This window comes from Aquarana catesbeiana, linkage group LG07, assembly GCF_042186555.1.
Source record: "Aquarana catesbeiana isolate 2022-GZ linkage group LG07, ASM4218655v1, whole genome shotgun sequence".
Lineage (NCBI taxonomy): Eukaryota > Metazoa > Chordata > Amphibia > Anura > Ranidae > Aquarana > Aquarana catesbeiana.
This window is the reverse complement of record NC_133330.1, coordinates 194376879-194395954: the sequence shown is the minus strand read 5'-3', so window position 1 is coordinate 194395954 and position 19076 is coordinate 194376879. Positions and strand designations below refer to the sequence as shown.

The 19076-nt window shown below is 43.9% G+C and overlaps 1 protein-coding gene across 1 annotated transcript in view; it reads right to left on the bottom strand.

Moving 5' to 3' along the window:
• Positions 1 to 19076, bottom strand: part of KIF14 (kinesin family member 14) — a 162775-nt gene that overhangs the window by 101416 nt on the left and 42283 nt on the right. The window contains exons 4-9 of the mRNA XM_073592947.1: positions 18578 to 18662; positions 4191 to 4289; positions 2781 to 2833; positions 2581 to 2611; positions 596 to 703; positions 97 to 213 (exon numbers count right to left, since the gene is read on the bottom strand). Of these exons, the coding sequence (XP_073449048.1) occupies positions 97 to 213; positions 596 to 703; positions 2581 to 2611; positions 2781 to 2833; positions 4191 to 4289; positions 18578 to 18662 (493 nt within the window). The remainder of the gene's footprint in view (positions 1 to 96; positions 214 to 595; positions 704 to 2580; positions 2612 to 2780; positions 2834 to 4190; positions 4290 to 18577; positions 18663 to 19076) is intronic.

Genomic DNA, 19076 nt, shown 5'->3' with positions numbered 1-19076 from the left:
AAAAGATCAATAACGGCGTCAGCTTAACTTCAGTTTCTGTTTAACATTTTAGCAATCACAATACTATGGTACATATTGCTCTTTAAATATTCTTACCTTTAGACGGTCTCCTTCGGTCTTTGCTGAGGTGCATCTCTCACTTCCAGCCAGATCCACAAGGTTGATCCGGCTGGTAATCCTGTGATCATGTTCTTCCCCATCCACAACCTCAGTCTATGAAAAGACATACACAAGAGTAAATTTCATTAAAATTTAGACGAGAATATGCCACCTTTAGGCTCGGTTCACACTGGTGCGTTGTTCGACAGCAGATGTGATTCGCACCACAGTGGCTGAATTCACATCGCATTCGGACCAAACTCGCACAAGACCCTTTTTTGGTCAGCACCAGAACCACGCGATCTGATTCCTGTTCGAGTTGACAGTTCTCACTGCGATATGCAAACTGATTTGGGGGCGTCATTAACTTTCTATTGACACTCCCAGCAATTCGCATATGGCAGTGTGAACTGCCTGCAAGTCGGGGTGGATTTGCAGTGTTCTCGCATCGCACCAATGTGAACCGAGCCTTACCAGAAAACAAAGCAGTAATTACCTTGGTCTGGGTTAGGATAAGAGTAAACACAGAGTGAGATCGAGAACTTTTGTCATTCATCCCTGTAGCAGCTGTGGCTCTCTGCTTGTTACCCAACTCAAGCCAACTCTAAAATAAATTTAAAAAATATGATATAAATAATGGCAAGCTAGATATCTAAATACAACTACAGCAAATATCTGGACATTAAAAAGACACAGAGCTACCTTATACTTTATTTGGAGTATATTGCAATATAGCATTACAAAGCAAAGATTTGTTTTGTCTTTTAAATTTTAGTGCAAATGTATCACTTTTGTAGAAGACACCAATGAGAAATAGTTCACAGAAAATTGACATTTAAGAAAAATGTTTTATTTAAAACAAAACCACAAACGCTGTGCTCAAAAAAGGCAGACAGAAGACAAAGGTCTAGTCACCTGCATGACTGGGATCTCCCTACAGCTGCTCATTTCCCAATTACTGGCTTACAGTGCAAAATAAGGCATGGCATCTCTGAACGGAAGTGGATGTTTTAGTCAAGGTAGGGCTTTGCATCCTCTCTTCACTAGTAAGCACAGGCAGTCCCCGAGTTACATACAGTACATCCGACTTACGTACGCCTCGCACTTATGAACTGAGGCAGCGTGACGTCACTTATGGCCACTTGCATTTTACACTGGTCCTGGAAACCGCCAGATGACCATCTTGCCAGCTACTGGATCCCACGGTGCTGCATGGCTCTGAGGATCAGGGACCACGGCTGCAGGCTGAGGATGCACAACAAGCGGGCATATCCTGCTGATGAGTCTTATATCTTACCACCTCTGTGAGTGTTTTTATACCGTACCTGTTTATTTATAATAAATATTTGTTAGCTGCTACACTTAGAGGCATTTTTCCTTCTTGTTGTTCACTTCTAGAGTTCACTCCACTCTGAGAAGCAGCCCAAGTGCCTGGCTACCTCATCTTTAATCCGCTATTGGGACATTTGTAGTTTGACTTTATGATAGGCCCTTCCCAGGGCACCATTTCACATTGATCTTGTTCTGCGCAGCATTTTAGTACTTGTAATGCTAAGATGCTTGTGCCGACGAGAGGTGCCTGTCTTGTCTGTATCCTCATTGGAAAGATTTAATCTCACTTCCTGTCCCTGAGACAACAGAAAGTGAGAAGAAATCTACCCCTAGGAAGGGAAATTCACTCCTTTAAGAGTTATCATGGAAAAAAGGTGTCTCCACTGGAGCTTTATCACCAATCCTGGTTTCCACGACAACCCAAAATTGTCACAGGGACAGAAAGGGAGGAGAAATCTTCTGAACAGGGGCACAGATAGCAAACATTACAGAGGTGTTAACCCTTCCCTATGCCATCCAAAAAAAAACACTTAAAAATAAAATAATGTTGGCTGGAGTTACACTTAAAAAATGTACCTGTTCCAACTTACATACAAATTCAACTTAAGAACAAACCTACAGAACCTATTTTGTTTGTAAACCAGCGACTGCCTGTAGTGACATTACCAAATCTCATGAAACTAGTAGTCATAAGCAGTAGTCTCCGAGATTCATGCTGCAGATATACAGCTTTGGGGCTATATGCACAGCAGTGCCTAAGCACCCTCATAAACCAGAATTACACTGCTTTTTTTTCCAGGAGAAATTCAAGACAAAGGAGGTGCATTTTTCAGGGCACTGTTTAGGCACAATTTCCAGATGTTTAAAAATACAAAGCAATTTTTCACTTTGAGTTTAGGTCCACTTTCAAATCAGGGCTGTATAAACACCACTGTTACACTTAGGACAAGTGTAGGTCCCAAGAAAAAAAAAAAAAAAAAAAAAAAAAAAAAAAAAAAAAAAAAAAAAAAAACAGTCCCTACAAGTGGCCAAATTTGAGGTGCAACCTTCTAGCAAACCACTGAAAATACTGTGAATGGTGAACAAATGATCATGTAAATGACGCAGGTAGAAGCACAAGCAATCATAATTTAAAGCGCTAAATCTCACCTGAATATCTTGAAATGAAGACACTACATTGCTACAATTAAAAAAGAAAGAAATGCTGCATTAGCATTCATAATCAAAGCATTTCTTTGGTTTCCATAAATACTTTCTGTTTCTATCAACAGTGAGTTGATTTAAACAAAAAAAAAAAAAAACAAACAAAAAACTATTAACACAATTATAAATGATAAATTGTTGCTTACGTTGAGAGGTCTTCCACATAAGGTCCTAGCAATGGATGCTCCCGCACTCTAAGCTACCAAGATAAAAAAAAAAATAAACAAAATCAGCCAAAGCTCATGCAGAATCAACAAATGCCTATATGGCAGTAACTATATTAACTAAAATTAACAGCGGGCGTGAAAAGCAGAAGCACTACACTAAGGTGCTTTCACCGATAGATATGGATATGTACAACATAGACAGACAATGGATAGACTAATATAAATATATATATACATATACATATACACACACACACACACACACACACATACATACACACACACCTGATGCTAGCCAAAACCCCAGGAATCAAAGGTTTTTTAAAAATTAAGTGATATAACATTTATGTACAGGTATGCAGAAAGGTATGCTATATGGCCAAACATTTGTGGACACCAAATCATTACACCTTTATAAGCATGCTGGACATCTCAAGATCACGGCCATCAATAACTCCCCTCCCTTGTAGCTATAACAGCCTCCACTATTTTCACTATTGTCGAAGGCTTTTTTGAAAAGATTTTGGCATGTTTCTGTGGGAATTAGTGCGTATTGGGCCATACAAGAATTTGTGAGGCCAGGTACGGATGTTGGATCTGAGAAGACCTGGATTACCATTGGTGTTCTAATTCATCTCAAATGTGTTCAAGTACAGTTTAAGATGAGGACCTTTGCAGGACACTTGTGTTACTCCATACCAAATTCAAACCTTGTCTTCATGGTGCTGGCTTCCCCAAATTGTAGTCACAAGGCCAGCAGAGCACAATGGTCTAAAATGTCTTCATACTGTATTTTGTATCATTTACAGTATAAATTCAATCATTTTAAGGTGTATTGGCCATGTAGTATATAAATAAATCTGTATATGAGCTCAGTTCATTAAAAAAAAACAAAAAAAAAAACATAATTTTATAATATATATATATATATATATATATATATATATATATATATATATATATATATATATAAAATTGTATGTATACACATATACATACACACACATATATACACCTCATACTCTGACATCACAGTAAATTCAGTGGCATGATCTTTGAACTTGTATTCCCATGTATCCAAAGCTGCCATAATAGTAAAAAATCATAGCACAATTTATAAATATATCATTGCCTTCTGTTTTTATCCCAGTGAATAGAATGTCCACATTTGAGGATTATTACTTGGATAGGTGTGTCTATTGGTAGACTTCCCCTTAAAGTGGGCCTTGCATTAAATACAGTTCCTTGGCTCATGGCTCACAGGCAAAGGCGATGTTACAGGCCTTCCAGCAAGATCCTGTGAATGCTGAGCATTTCAAATCACAACCCACAAAAAAATCCTACAACACAAAATTGATTTAATGAAATCTACTATATGTACATACTTACTGCAAGCTTCTTGTGCTCATTATCAGCTTTAAAAACCAGCAAATCATGGATCTTCTCATTGTACACTTCAAAGTAACTCATCTCCAGATGAAAAGAGACCTATAGCAAAGCCAAAAGGCAACATCAGATTATTAAAACCCACATAGCTCATCCCCACTTTTCAATAATTGTTTAAAAGCGCAACTCCACTTTTGTTGAGAAGAAAAAAAAAAAAAAACATTCCCCTCTGGGTGATCTATGTACATTGCAAGGATTATAACAACCTTTGTTGCAGACTCCTACCTTTTGTTATTATGAAGAAATCCAAGTGTGTTTGTCCGTGCCTCTGTACTGAGTGGGTCTAATGGGAGTGGTTTTATAATTAACTGTCAGGTGTGCAGCTGCAGGGTACTAATGAAGAAATCCGCTGGGTCTGCATCCCTTTAGACGTGCTCCTATTGAAAGTATCTCTCTAAAAATGATATTTTTGTTGCAGGGGATGCCTGAAATCTGACTTGTATCCTAGGCAGATTTCTGGGAAAATTGGTGAGCCAATCACACAAGCAGGAAATTATGTTTCTGGGGAGTGGTCAGTACACACTGTGTACAGAACAGCTCCATGTAGCCATATTGCAATGCATTCTCAGAAAATTACAGTGGCTGCAGATTGAAAAGGAAAGGTAATTTTTAATATCATTCAATTACAATATGATTAGTGTCGCAAGTAAAAACGTGCTATATTTTTTATTTGCTTTTTTTTTCCCCCACGAAAGTGGAGTTCCCTTTAAAAAAAAAAAACAAAAAAACACAACAAACATTTTTTTTCTTCAATACATCTCACAAAGATTATCTTTATGTTGAGAACATGCCCAATCAATGATTGGGGGGGGGGGGGGGGGGGGCTTGTTTCCATGTATACATTACTATGTATGTAAATGGGGGACAAACATATTTGCTTATGTATAAATGCTCTGAACTTGTTTTAGCACCACAGAACAGCCATTGTACCTTGCTTATCTCACTGCACATTTACCAGACAGACAGGGTCTGTTCATTGACAGTCTCTAATGTCATTAACATCCACAATACTTATGGCAGCCAGAAACTGTATTCTTTGGGCTGTTACACACACACACACACACACACACACACAATTAATTTACGTGAACTCATGTGATGTATGAATTCTAATATTAGGTCCCATTTATAGACTCTTTGGGGTTGATTTACTAAAGGGAAAATAGGTTTTTCTCACTTTGAAAAGGAGTTTTTGTTTAGCTTAGGGAAGGAGGTACAGCGTTACTGATTTCCAATCAGGTGCAAGCAAAATTAGGATTTTTCCGTCATACTTACCTGTAAAATCCTTTTCTTGGAGTACATCACGGGACACAGAGCAACCATAATAATGACTATATGAGCTATATGACACCTACTGGTGGGTGGACAATGGCAGATAGTCAAACAAGAAGTACACCCCTATATAACCCCTCCTACACAGGAAGGACCTCAGTTTTGTAGCAAAGCAATGAATATCCCAAAAAAGATGGGGGGACCTCTGTGTCCTGTGATGTACTCCAAGAAAAGGATTTTACAGGTAAGTATGACGGAAAAAATCCTAAATTTCTTTATCGTACATCACAGTCAGGACACAGAGCAACCATGATAAGGACTATATGGGATGTCCTAAAGCAATGCTCTTGAGGGGAGGAAGACACAATCACAAATTGCCACCTGAGAAGGACTCTTTCTGCCGCCCAAAGCAAACTGTGGCCAAAGCAGTATCCTCTGTGGCTTTGATATCCATTTGGTAAAATTCTGTGAATGTATGAACAAAAGACCATGTAATGGCCTTAAATCCTGAGCCACTGACACCTGATGGCCCAAAATGCTCCCACAGCGAGCGCTTTTACCAAAAAATAAATAAAATAAAAGAGGGGGTGGGGGACCTTGTCATTTCAAGCCATAGGCCTTGAATAATTAACTGGAAAATCCAATGAAAAAATAGTTAACTTGGATGCCTCCTGCCCATCCTGGGCTCTACTGGCAGGACAAACCAGGATTACTGACCTGTACCGACAAATCAAGTCATTCTGACCACCAGAACTACCTCCAGAGTATGCAGTGACCCAACTCCTGCCAACTGAGGATCAGAAAAGAAGGCAAGACATGGTCTTGATTCAAGTGAAAACCAGACACCATACTAGGCAAAAAATGGATGAGGACGCAACATCACCTTAATATGATGCAAGACCAAAAACGGCTCCTTGCATGAAAAAGCCGCCAACTCTAAACCTCCACTTAGTGAAGTGATAGCAACCAAAGAAGCCACCTTCCGAGATAAAGGACTAACAGAACCTCTCGACTGGTTTAAAAAAAGTGGCCTCTGCAAGGACAGTCAAGATCAAATTCAGGTCCCAAGGACACAAGAATGGCCTGACAGGCGAGACAGTCTACATTACACGCTGTATGAAATAAGGAGTGAGAAACAGCCCCTGGGAAAAAAATGTATAGGGACGAACCCTGACCGTTAACGGTACTTAAGGCCAATCTCCTTTCCCCTACCAATTGGAGAAAGAAAGAGAAAATCTCCCACTCACATTTCTGCGGGTGCCACTTCCTGGCTTCCCCTCAGGCAAAAAAATATTTCCAAAGTCTTGTAATTGAAGTTACCCAAAGCTGGCTTCCAGGGGTTCAACAGTGCTGAGATACAGGACTCAAGACCATTAGGTCCCGCTGGACTGGGAAAATCCAAGGAGTGACCCCTGCAAGAGACTCGCTAGGTCAGCATACCAAGCCCTCTTGGGCTAATCCCACTAACATTATTATCAGTGTTACCGCCTTCCGGATTCTTCAAACAAGATGTGGCAGAAGCCGAAACAGAGGGAAAGCATCAAATAAGGGAGAACTGGTCCCTAAGGTGTTACCAGCACATCTACCCCTATTGGCAGTGGGACCCTTGTCCCGGACACAACCTATCCCAATTTGTTGTAGCACTTGGAATTTAGTAGATTCACCTGCAGAGTTCCTTTCTACCTGGAATATGCACGGATGATAGTGACAGTTCTTGTCCCAGACAGAATGTGGTTCACCATCCTGAGCCACATGACTCCTGGTGCCGCCCTGGTGGTTGATATATATGCCCCTGCAGAGGCTTTCCCGGATAGAACCTACAACTGGTTTGTACCATAATCCAGAGCAAGGCGTACTGGCCAAAAGCTCAAAGATATTTAAAGCAGTATACTCTCCTGTGGAGACCAAGTCCACTGAACTGTAACCACCCTCAAACCAAATCGAGAAACTGGGATCAGTGGTTATTATCTTCCAATACCTGAAAGAAAGAATTCAACCTTTCTAAATTCCGAACCATTACCCACCAAGCTTTAGCAGTGCAACACCACGGGAACAGAGCCCTCCGGCAATCCAATGCCTGGATCTTCAAGTTCCAGACAGAGAGAGGAAGAATGATCTTCTCCAAAACCTGGAGTAGGACTGTACATAAGAAATGTGCTTTAACCTAGATACAGCTTCCTACTGCAAAATCTATCGAAGGAAAATCTGGACCAACTGCTTCCTTAACAAAGGTTATTGAGGTATACTGAGATTGACACCCCCCTGCGTCTTTAGCAAGTCCAGCACCGGAGCTAGGAGCTTTGTGAACATCAGAAGCTGTGGCCAGCCTGAAGGATGGTCACAAAAAAAGAAAACAGATGACTTTCAACTGCAATTACAGAAATCTTTGATGAGGCTAGAAACAACCCAGCACATGAAGCTGTGTTTTTCCTGATGATTATGGACCCCGCAATCTACCTTTTGCAGAGAGGTCATCACTGAACAGACCAAGCCTATATGAAGCAGAAGGATTCCCAGCGGATTGAGATCTAAAGATAGACCTCATGTCCCTATTCAGTTTTGAAGCTGCTACCATTTAATTGTTTTACAATAATGAGCCCATAACTTTTGCTCCAAGACCCAACGCAAGGCAAAGACTGACCAGGCTAAGGAAGGAGCAACCACCTCAGAAACTGCTCTAAAATCTTATGGTCTGAGATACTCTCAAAACACAGTAACCTCAGATGCCCCTTCACTTAGGAGGGAAACCTGGGCAGTCTCCCATCCAAGTACTAACCAGGCTTGATCTGATATCAGGCGCCACAGCGGCTCAGATGACCCCAATGCCATTGATCCAACAGGAGACGTGAACATTGCCAGACCACTGAACCTGAGGGCGGTGGCACCCTTCTAAGTAATTTAGCTAGTTCAACAGATACATATGATACAAAGATACAAGTGACTGTATTATTCAAACTAATATGCAGTTCCACAAGGATGCAGGCCTAGACAATGTTGGTCTACCGCTATACATCCCTGTAAGTATGTAAGTACCCAGGCATGCAAACATGCAGGTATACAAGTATTCTTGCCATTCATGCATCTATGCATGCAGCTCAAGGCAATAAGCACATTTGTATGTAGTCCTAGTTAAAAAAACTGATATGTATGTAGTCCTAGGCAACTAAGCACATATGTATGCAGTTTAAACTAAGGATATACAGTAGGGACGGAAAGTATTCAGACCCCCTTAAATTTTTCATAATTTGTTATATTGCAGCCATTTGCTAAAATCAATTAAAGAGGAGGTCCACCTTAAAAAAAAAAAAAAAAATATTAAAAGCCAGCAGCTACAAATACTACAGCTGCTGACTTTTAATAAATGGACACTTACCTGTCCAGGGTGCCCACGATGTTGGCAGCAGATGACGTTCTCGGCTGCCCCCGCCGCCATCCTCGGTCAGGGAACCAGGAAGTGAAGCGTTGCGGCTTCACTGCCCGGTTCCCTACTGCGCATGCGCGAGTTGCGCTGTGCGTCTTCACTGGTCCCCGTTGTGTTGTGGGAACTGTGTTTCCCAGAACACAATGTGGGGGACGGGCATCTGCAGCTATCTGCGGCTAGCTATTCCCGGAAGTGGGTGCAGATACCTGTATTATACAGGTATCTGCACCCCCCTCCCCCTCTGAAAGGTGCCAATTGTGGCACCGGGGGGGGGGGGGGGGAATCCGATGAGCGGAAGTTCCACTTTAGGGTGTAGCTCCGCTTTAAGTTCATTTTTTTCCTCATTAATGTACACACAGCACCCCATATTGACAGAAAAGCACAGAATAGTTGACATTTTTGCAGATTTATTAAAAAAGAAAAACTGAAATATCACATGGTCCTAAGTATTCAGACCCTTTGCTCAGTATTTAGTAGAAGCACCCTTTTGATCTAATACAGCCATGAGTCTTTTTGGGAAAGATGCAACAAGTTTTTCACACCTGGATTTGGGGATCCTCTGCCATTCCTCCTTGCAGATCCTCTCCAGTTCTGTCAGGTTGGATGGTAAACGTTGGTGGACAGCCATTTTTAGGTCTCTCCAGAAATGCTCAATTGGGTTTAAGTCAGGGCTCTGGCTGGGCCATTCAAGAACAGTCACAGAGTTGTTGTGAAGCCACTCCTTCGTTATTTTAGCTGTGTGCTTAGGGTCATTGTCTTGTTGGAAGGTAAACCTTCGGCCCAGTCTGAGGTCCTGAGCACTCTGGAGAAGGTTTTCGTCCAGGATATCTCTGTACTTGGCCGCAATAATTTTTCCCTCGATTGCAACCAGTCGTCCTGTCCCTGCAGCTCAAAAAACACCCCCACAGCATGATGCTGCCACCACCATGCTTCACTTTTGGGACTGTACTGGACAGGTGATGAGCAGTGCCTGGTTTTCTTGACACATAACGCTTAGAATTAAAGGCCAAAAAGTTCCATCTTGGTCTCATCAGACCAAAGAATCTTATTTCTCACCATCTTGGAGTCCTTCAGGTGTTTTTTTTAGCAAACTCCATGCGAGCTTTCATGTGTCTTGCACTGAGGAGACGCTTCCGTCGGGCCACTCTGCCATAAAGTCCCGACTAGTGGAGGGCTGCAGTGATGGTTGACTTTCTACAACTTTCTCCCATCTGCCGACTGCATCTCTGAACCTCAGCCACAGTGATCTTTGGGTTCTTCTTTACCTCTCTCACCAAGGCTCTTCTCCCCCGATAGCTCAGTTTGGCCGGACAGCCAGCTCTAGGAAGGGTTCTGGTCATCCCAAACATCTTCCATTTAAGATTTATGGAGGCCACTGTGCTCTTAGGAACCTTAAGTGCAGCAGACTTTTTTTATAACCTGGCCAGATCTGTACCTTGCCACAATTCTGTCTCTGAGCTCTTCAGGCAGTTCATTTGACCTCATGATTCTCATTTGCTCTGACATGCACTGTGTGCTGTAAGGTCTTATATAGACAGGTGTGTGTCTTTCCTAATCAAGTCCAATCAGTATAATCAAAACACAGCTGGACTCAAATGAAGGTGTAGAACCATCTCAAGGACGATCAGAAGAAATGGACAGCACCTGAGTTAAATATATGAGTGTCACAGCAAAGGGTCCGAATACTTAGGACCATGTGATATTTCAGGTTTTTCTTTTTTAATAAATCTGCAAAAATGTCAACAATTTCGTGTTTTTCTGTCAATATGGGGTGCTGTGTGTACATTAATGAGAAAAATAATGAACTTAAAAATGATTTTAGCAAATGGCTGCAATATAACAAAGAGTGAAAAATTTAAGGGGGTCTGAATACTTTCCGTCCCCACTGTACATATGCAGTACAAATGAAAACATGCCAGCATGCGTTTAAGCAATATGCATTTATGGAGGCATGCAGGTATGTGCTTAAGCAAATATGCGTTTAGGCAAAAACACGAAAGTGTGTCCATGCAAACACGCACTTTCGTAATATGTGCCCATGGAGACATGCATTTACAGAATAAGCAAGCATGCGTGTATGCAACATATATTACATAACACACATCTATGCAAACATGTCTATGCAAACATGCTTCCATGCAAACACGTATATCTATGCAACATCTATACACACTTATGCCCACACATCTATACAAACACATGCAAAAAAAAAAAAAACCACCTGCATTTATTCAACATGGGTCCACGCAAATGCGGCGCCCGCTTGTCGTGCGCGGGGGCCACGGGGCAGGGCCTTCTGCGAACATGTGCCTATGCAGGCTTGTATTCTATGCAAGTAAGCAAGCATGTGTACTCTGCTGCACCTGGGCCCATACTAGTTATAGTCAAGATTAGCCAAGTACATAGGCATTCAATGCAGCCTCTATGCTGCTTCAACAGCCTAAGGCCTTTCACACCTGTGCGACCCGTCCTGCAACTTGGGACTGCAAGGTCCCTGACCAGTCGCATCCCACGATTTCCAATGAGTATCCTTCACATCCGTGTGACTTCAAGTCGCAGCAACCTCAAAGCAGCCCCTGCGCCACTCCAGTCCGAAATTGGCGTGACTTGAGGTCCATAGACATGCTATTCTGGAGATAACTCCTTCAAGTGCACCAATGCCCATCGTCTTACAAACATGTGCTTATGTCACATGTATGTATGTATGTATGTATGTATGTATGTAATGCATGCATGTAACATCTATGCAAAACATGTATTCAAGCATGCATTTAGGCAACAATCTTGCAAGCATTTATACTATGCTGCACCTGCCCAACTGCACTTGGCCCCATACTAGTTTTTACTAGTTTAGCACATGTGCATGCCACGCAGCCTTTTCCTGCTTCAACCTAAAATTTGACAGTTACTTACCGATAACTGTTTTTCTAGGATATCTTCCAGGACGGCATAACCTGAGAGATGACTGGTCCACCTGACAGGAAACACAATCAACATACAAGGTTAAAAGGCCCCTCCCTTCCCCCTGCACCTCAGTTCTCCCAAAGTAATAGGTTATCCGGGTGACAGAGAGAAACTCTTCCCGTAGTACTTATATTAAAACATGGGTGGGAAGTAGGCCTGCCGTCCTGGAAAATATCCTAGAAAAACAGTTATCGGTAAGTAACTGTCAATTTTCTCTAGTCATCTTCCAGGACGGCATAACCTGAGAGGATGGACAAGGAGTTCAAGGCCTACCTCAGGGCGGGACCACCGCTTGTAGCACCTTCCTTCCAAATGTCAGATCCTGGGGCGACAAGCAGTTCCACTCTATAGTGTTTCAAAAAGGTATCCTGCTTCGCCCAAGTGGCTGTGCGACAGACCTGTTCTATTGAGGCCCCAGCTCTCTCTGCCCAAGAGGCCGCCAAGGATCTTGTTGAGTGGGCCTTAAGGTTCCCTGGTACTGGGGAACCGGTCTGCTCATAGGCCAATGTTATTGTCTGCCTAATCCACCTAGCCACAGTAGATTTAGACGCCTGCCCTCCCTTTCTAGGGCCGCTAAATAAAACTAAAAGATGATTCGACTTTCTGTAGTCCTTTACTCTATCTAGATATGTCAATAAACATTTCCTGACATCTAATAAATTAAATTTCCTCTCCTTCTCATTTTTAGGATTATCACTGAAGGAGGGTAAAGTGATCTCCTGAGATCTATTAAACTTAGATGCGACCTTGGGAAGATATAGTGGGTCCTGTCTAAGAACCACTCTATCCTCCAGAATTAACAGAAAAGGCTCCTTAACTGACAGGGCCTGTAGGTCGCCCACCCTTCTGGCCGTGGTTATGGCCAACAGAAACGCCAACTTAAGAGTCAAAAACTTAACTGAAATCTCTTGCGCTGGTTCGAAGGGCGCTTTCGTCAGCGCCTCCAAAACCAGAGATAAATTCCATGGAGGAAATACCTTAATTCTGACAGGGGTTACCCTCTCCCTTGCCAGAAGAAATCGCTTAATCAGAGGTTCTAGTGCGAGCCTATGATCCAAAAATACAGATAAACGCTGCTATCTGTACTCTCGAGGTGTTCGGGGAAATCCCCCGATCCACCCTTGCTTGCAAAAATTCCAGTACCACTGGTACTGAAGGGTAAGACACCTCCTTATGGCACCATTGTGAGAAGCAATTCCACACCTTGGAGTAGATCCTCCTGGTGACCAGCTTCCTGCTGCCCAAGAGGGTCTCAATTACCCTATCAGAGCACCCCTTACCCCTAAGGATCTCCTCCTCAAGAACCATGCCGTCAGTTTGAGGAATCCCGGGTCGGGGTGGAGGACTGGCCCCTGTAGGAGAAGATCTCGTCTGATTGGAAGACAGAGCGGAGGAGAAATTGACCACTTTTTCAGAGTGGCAAACCAGGTCCTTTTTGGCCACCATGGGGCTATAAGGATCAGTCCGCAATCTGAGCGGGCCAATTTTTGTAAGACCCGTGTTATTAAGACTAGTTGGGGAAAAACTTATGCTAGATGGAAGTCCCAGTCCTGAGACAGAGCGTCCACTCCCTGGGATCCCCCTTCTCTGTTGAGAGAGAAAAAACGATCCACTTTTTTGTTACCTCTGTGGGCAAAAAGATCTATATCCGGAGTCCCGAACATCTGACTTATCTGGAGAAATACCTCCTGATTTAACTCCCATTCCCCTTGAAGGATGGGTTGCCGGCTTAAGAAGTCTGCCACCACATTGGTGGTTCCTCTTATGTGAACCGCCGATATGGACTGAAGATTCTCTTCGGCCCAGTTTAAGATGTTCAGGACGACACTCAGTAGTTTCCTGGATCTGGTGCCCCCCTGACGATTCAGGTAAGAGACCGTTGTCACATTGTCTGACAGGACTTGGATCTCTAAGCCCTGAATCCTGTCTCCAAAGGATACTAAAAGCCTGGCCCACCGCCAAGAGTTCTCTGTGGTTGGAGGATGCCCCTGCCTGAGAAGGCGTCCAGGCCCCCTGTGCTTGGATGTCCCCCAGGTGAGCGCCCCAACCCCAAGCACTTGCATCGGTAGTGATTTCTGTGGGATTCCACTGGTCCCAGGGTAGGCCCACCCTGAGCTTGTCCTGATCCAGCCACCAATCTAGGGAGGTCCTTACTCTTGTTGGAATAGACACCCTTGCATCCAATGACTCTCTCCTTTTGTCCCAGGGAGGACAAAAGGAAGAACTGCAGCTCCCTGGAGTGGAGCTGAGCCCAAGGAACCGCTGGAATACACAAGGTCATTAGACCTAGGACCCTCATGATATGCCTGCAAGAGCACTCCCTGGTTTCTTTTAAAGAGGATACTGCTGTAACCACCTTTAATCGTTTTTCCTCTGGAAGAAACACTTTCTGAACTTCTGTATCCACCAGATATCCCAGGAACACTTTTATTTGGGACGGTGCCAGAGAAGATTTCTCTGTTTACTATCCAGCCCAAGGACTCCAGAGTGAAAATCACTCTGCCTACGTCTATCTCCACCTGTTCTAGGGATTGCCCGTATACCAAAAGGTCGTCTAGGTAGGGTATAAAAGGGACACCCCCTGTAGGTGTAGGTAAGCTACAACCTCCGCCAGGACCTTTGTGAAGATCCTTGGGCTTGCAGCTAATCCAAAGGGAAGAGCTCGGAATTGCCAATGCTGAATCCCTTCGCTCGTAAGGACTGCGGATCTCAGCAGGGACTAGTGTTCCCTGGTGATCGGGATATGAAGGTAAGCATCCCTTAGATCTATCGTGGCTAAGAACGCACCCCTTAATAGATGCCTGCGCACCGTGTATATACTCTTCATCCGGAAGCTCTTTTGTCGCAAAAACCTGTTCAACTTCCTGAGATTTAATATCAGGCAAAATTTCCCTGACGGTTTTTGAACGACAAATACATGGGAGTAAAACCCTTGGTGAAGCTCTACCGGTGGAACGGGGATGATCACCTCCTGGGACACCAATCCCTGCAAGCTGTCCAACAGCCCTGCAGCTTTTGAAGTTTCCTTGGGGAGACGAGTCAGAAAAAAGTTTTGAGGGGGAGGGGAGAGAAGCTCCAAACGATATCCCTCTGTTACAATCTGCAAGATATAGGGGCTTTCGGAGATTCTCTTCCACTGAGGGACAAAGTGGGATAATCTCCCCCCTACCCTGATGCTGGCGTCACTTAGACTGCTTGGTGGCGTCTTTAGGTCCAGAAAAGAGCAGACTACCTTTTTGTGCGCTCTTTCCCTTTCCCCACCTCCTATTCGCATCCTTTTTTCCTTTGAATTGATCCTGGTTAACAGAGGGACGAAAAAACTTCCTGCCCCTTGCTACTTTAGCTTTGACCGGGAACTTTTTTCCCCTTTTCTGCTGACCTTGACAGCACCTGATCCAGGCCAGGTCCAAAGAGTTGTGAACCTTCAAAGGGCAAACCACATAGCCTTGATCTAGACATATGGTCCCCTTCCCATGATTTGACCCAGACTGCCCTTCTTGCGGAGTTAAGGAGGGCCGCAGATTTGGCTGTGTTCCTGACAGACTCCACCTTTCTTTCCGGGTCTTTCCACTCTCTCAAAATCACCTCCTTTAGGGCCTGATGAACTGGGAACACCCTGGGCTGAGGCTTTCCCAAACCCCTGTACATCTTGTCCCGGGCCGACGCCTGAACCGGAGGTTCTGGGATATCCTCAGAGGCATAGATCGCCCTAAGTAACTGCCCCATGTCTTCCACGGGAAAGAGGTGGCTACTAGCTCTAGGACTGTCACTATCCTGGCTGTCAGCGTCTGTCTCTACACCTTCCTCTAATGAGTCCTCCTCTGACGCCTCTGGGTCCTCAAACTCCTCAACTCCCGAAGTGACAGAGGAAGGGGGTCCTTGCAAGGTTTTCTGACCCCTGTCTGAAAAACCTTCCTGAGAGGAAGTGCCTTCTCTAGAGGACAGGATTTCTCTATCCTCCGCTTTAGGTGCTATAGCAGTCTTAATAGACTGGAGGGTAGAAAGCATCTCCGACTGTACCGCAAGGAAGCCCCTCATAACCTGTGAGGTTTCCTTACTAGACAGTTTTTGTATGCACCTATAGCAAAAAGGTTTCCCATGGTCCTGTGGGAGCTTATCATTACAATTCCCACATCTTTTTGACCTGGGAGGAGGGGGATTTTTGCCCTTCATCTTGTGAGCCCCTTGAGCAGAGCCGCCAGGATCTAGGGAGACAAAAAAGACAAAGTCCAAACTTTAACCAGTTTCCTAAGACTTTCTGTCTGTGTCTCTCTCTCACTCCCCCCCTATGGTGTAGGTAAGACCCCTCTTACTTCACCACAAAAACGGAAGAGGACTCACCACCGCTGGCCTCTTCCTGGGCTAAGGTTGCAGCTGTTACCTCCTCTCCATCCATATCTGCTGCTTTGTGAGGTTTTCCGACCTCAAGAGAGGAGTATCGTGAGGCCTCCTGCTTTTCCCTGGAGCGCTGAGTGTCTTCTCCTATACACCGATGATCGGCACCATTTTGTTGGAGAGCCGCTGTCTGAGGGAGGATTTTGGCCTCTAGTGTCCGAATCTGCCATTTTGGCATAGACCGGAAGTCGGAAGTTACAGCGCCCGGAACCGGAAACGCCGCCATCTTAGTCCACCCTGGGATGCCTGCTCCATACACAGGAGCTTCAGCATTCCCTATGAAGTCCAGGACCTCCACCAGCCCTACAAGGCACCAAGGTACCGACCTGGCTGGTGTCCTCTACCCCCTCTGTGGCCTAGACACCAGCCTGAGCTCCAGTTCCTTCATCACCTCCGTACCTGACTGGGTGGAAGGAAAAAGCATGAGGTATGTGCTCACAGGAGTTCCGGGCTACCCCTCTGTACCCGGGAGGCTCCTTGCCGGGGAAGACTCTCTCCCCCGGCCATTGGGGGGACCCCCTGAGAAGGACAGGGCCATGGCTGGACCCGCCACCCTCCCCGGCTTTGGTGTCCAGCCCTCAGGGGGGGGACCATCCGCTCCTAGCTTCAGGTCTGAGAAAAAACAACAAACGTTTCGCTGCCGTGAAACACAATCAAGAACTGAGGTGCAGGGGGAAGGGAGGGGCCTTTTAACCTTGTATGTTGATTGTGTTTCCTGTCAGGTGGACCAGTCATCTCTCAGGTTATGCCGTCCTGGAAGAGGACTAGAGAAAGTAAGCTTCTGCAGACCAAATGCACATTATTCTGAAGTTTGCAAGTATGCACCTGTTCAACTGCACCAGGCCCCATACCATTTTTATGCCAAATGCACAGTATTCTGGAGACCCAACACTTTAAAATGCACTGCTAGGGGTGTTTCGACTTACAGTTGTACAGGCCCCCCGAATTAAGCAGTAAGTATACAGTATATAATCATGACTTGTCTGGCCACATATTTCTCCCATAGTAAGTACTCACACTTCACTAGTATCCATGGGCTGGTGTTATGTCTTTAGAGGCCCTGCGGAAGCTGTCGACCACATGGCTTTCTTAACATGGTCGCCCTTCCACTTTCTGCCTATATAAAAATAGGCCATACTGAGCGAGCCTGCGCCCTCTAGTGGCTGGTGAGAAGAAGTACACAGCATGAGCACACTGCCCCCCAGTGGCCACTGGGAGGACAGTCAGAGCTCTTTTTTTTTTTTTTTTTTTTTTTAAAAGAGAAACTGCAAAAATGCAGGACTTGCCATTCCCACTGCAGGACTCTGAACATAAACAGGATTCCAATCTTCAGCCATCACGGTGAGCTTTGTCATAAAAGACCTTCATGGATTGGTTCCCCTTTAATGTGGGGTCCACTTCCCTGGACCTGTATAGCACCCTGCAGGAAAGCACCTCGGTCAGAACTAACACTGCACAGGGTTCCATTACGCAGGGTCCAGCGCCATAAGGCTGCATTACAGGCAAACCTTGAGGAATCTTCTTTCCTTCCAATGAGGCTCGGGTACCATCCCATTTTGGCTGATAGCTTTTTCGAATGGATCCGAATGAAGTCAATGATCCTAACTAGAACCATCCAGACCTCCAAGTATGCTCCAAGAGCACATGTATCACATCAGTGACCATTCCAATACATACAGACACTGGTGAAAAAAAACAAGGTCCTTCCTGTGTAGGAGGGGTTATATAGGAGTGGACTTCCTGTTTGACTATCTGCCAATGTCCAGTAGGTGGCGTATAACCCATATAGTCATTATTATGATTGCTCTGTGTCCCATGGTGTACGATACAGAAAATACTGTTTTCTTATTTTCCCAATGCGCGTGATGGGGTATTCTTTACAAAAGTGACTTTTCACCTCATTCACTAAGCTAAAAGAAAATTCTCTGGCAAAGTGAACAGCATATTTCCTTTTAGTAAAGCAATTTCTCTTTTTCTGCATTTGATTTGAAATTCTTAAATTGCCTGACAACCATCACAATGGGCAATTAAAGGGTGTTTATAGGTTGTGTAAATGGCACTGTATAAACTCTTCAGGATTACAAAGGATAAATAGAGCATATCAGGTTTAAATAAATAAAACTATGTAGAATTGTCATTACATAAAATTTTTAAACTCAGGATGGCTTCTGTCAGGTAATGTTCAAATTTGTAGTGCGTTTTGTGTACTTTGTAGTTACAGCTCAGTTTGTTATCGATTTTCTACTAAAGCAAGTACAATGCAAGTGTTACCCAGTACCTGCTGCTTTGTCGCCTGAATCCGGGAAAAAAGTTGATTGCAGAATCTTGGAATAATGCCTACTTCTTCATCAAAACCCATCATGCTGCAACAAAACAAGAACAAGAGAGCAAGTTTAGCTCAGTGCTATTAAAATAAAATCGCGCTAACATGATACATAAACATTCAGGACAATACTGAAATCTGTAATATTTATTTCAGAACACTGGTTCATTACAACATAACTTTTTCAAGGTCCTAATTAACTCTCTTCCTCAGATTATTATACAACACAGCATTATAAAGATCAAACAGAAAAATAATACGCCAGTAAAATGACCCAAAAATCTGGTTTAAAAAAAATGATATATTCTATTCAGGTATGTATTCTTTAACTTTAAAAATACTTTCTATTGCTTAGCCACATCCAAATCTCTTTTTTTTGGCTGCTGTAATACAACTTCTTGTTAAAGGATGGCTACGTTCATTCTCCAGGGCCCTACTGTAAATAGGAGTGTAA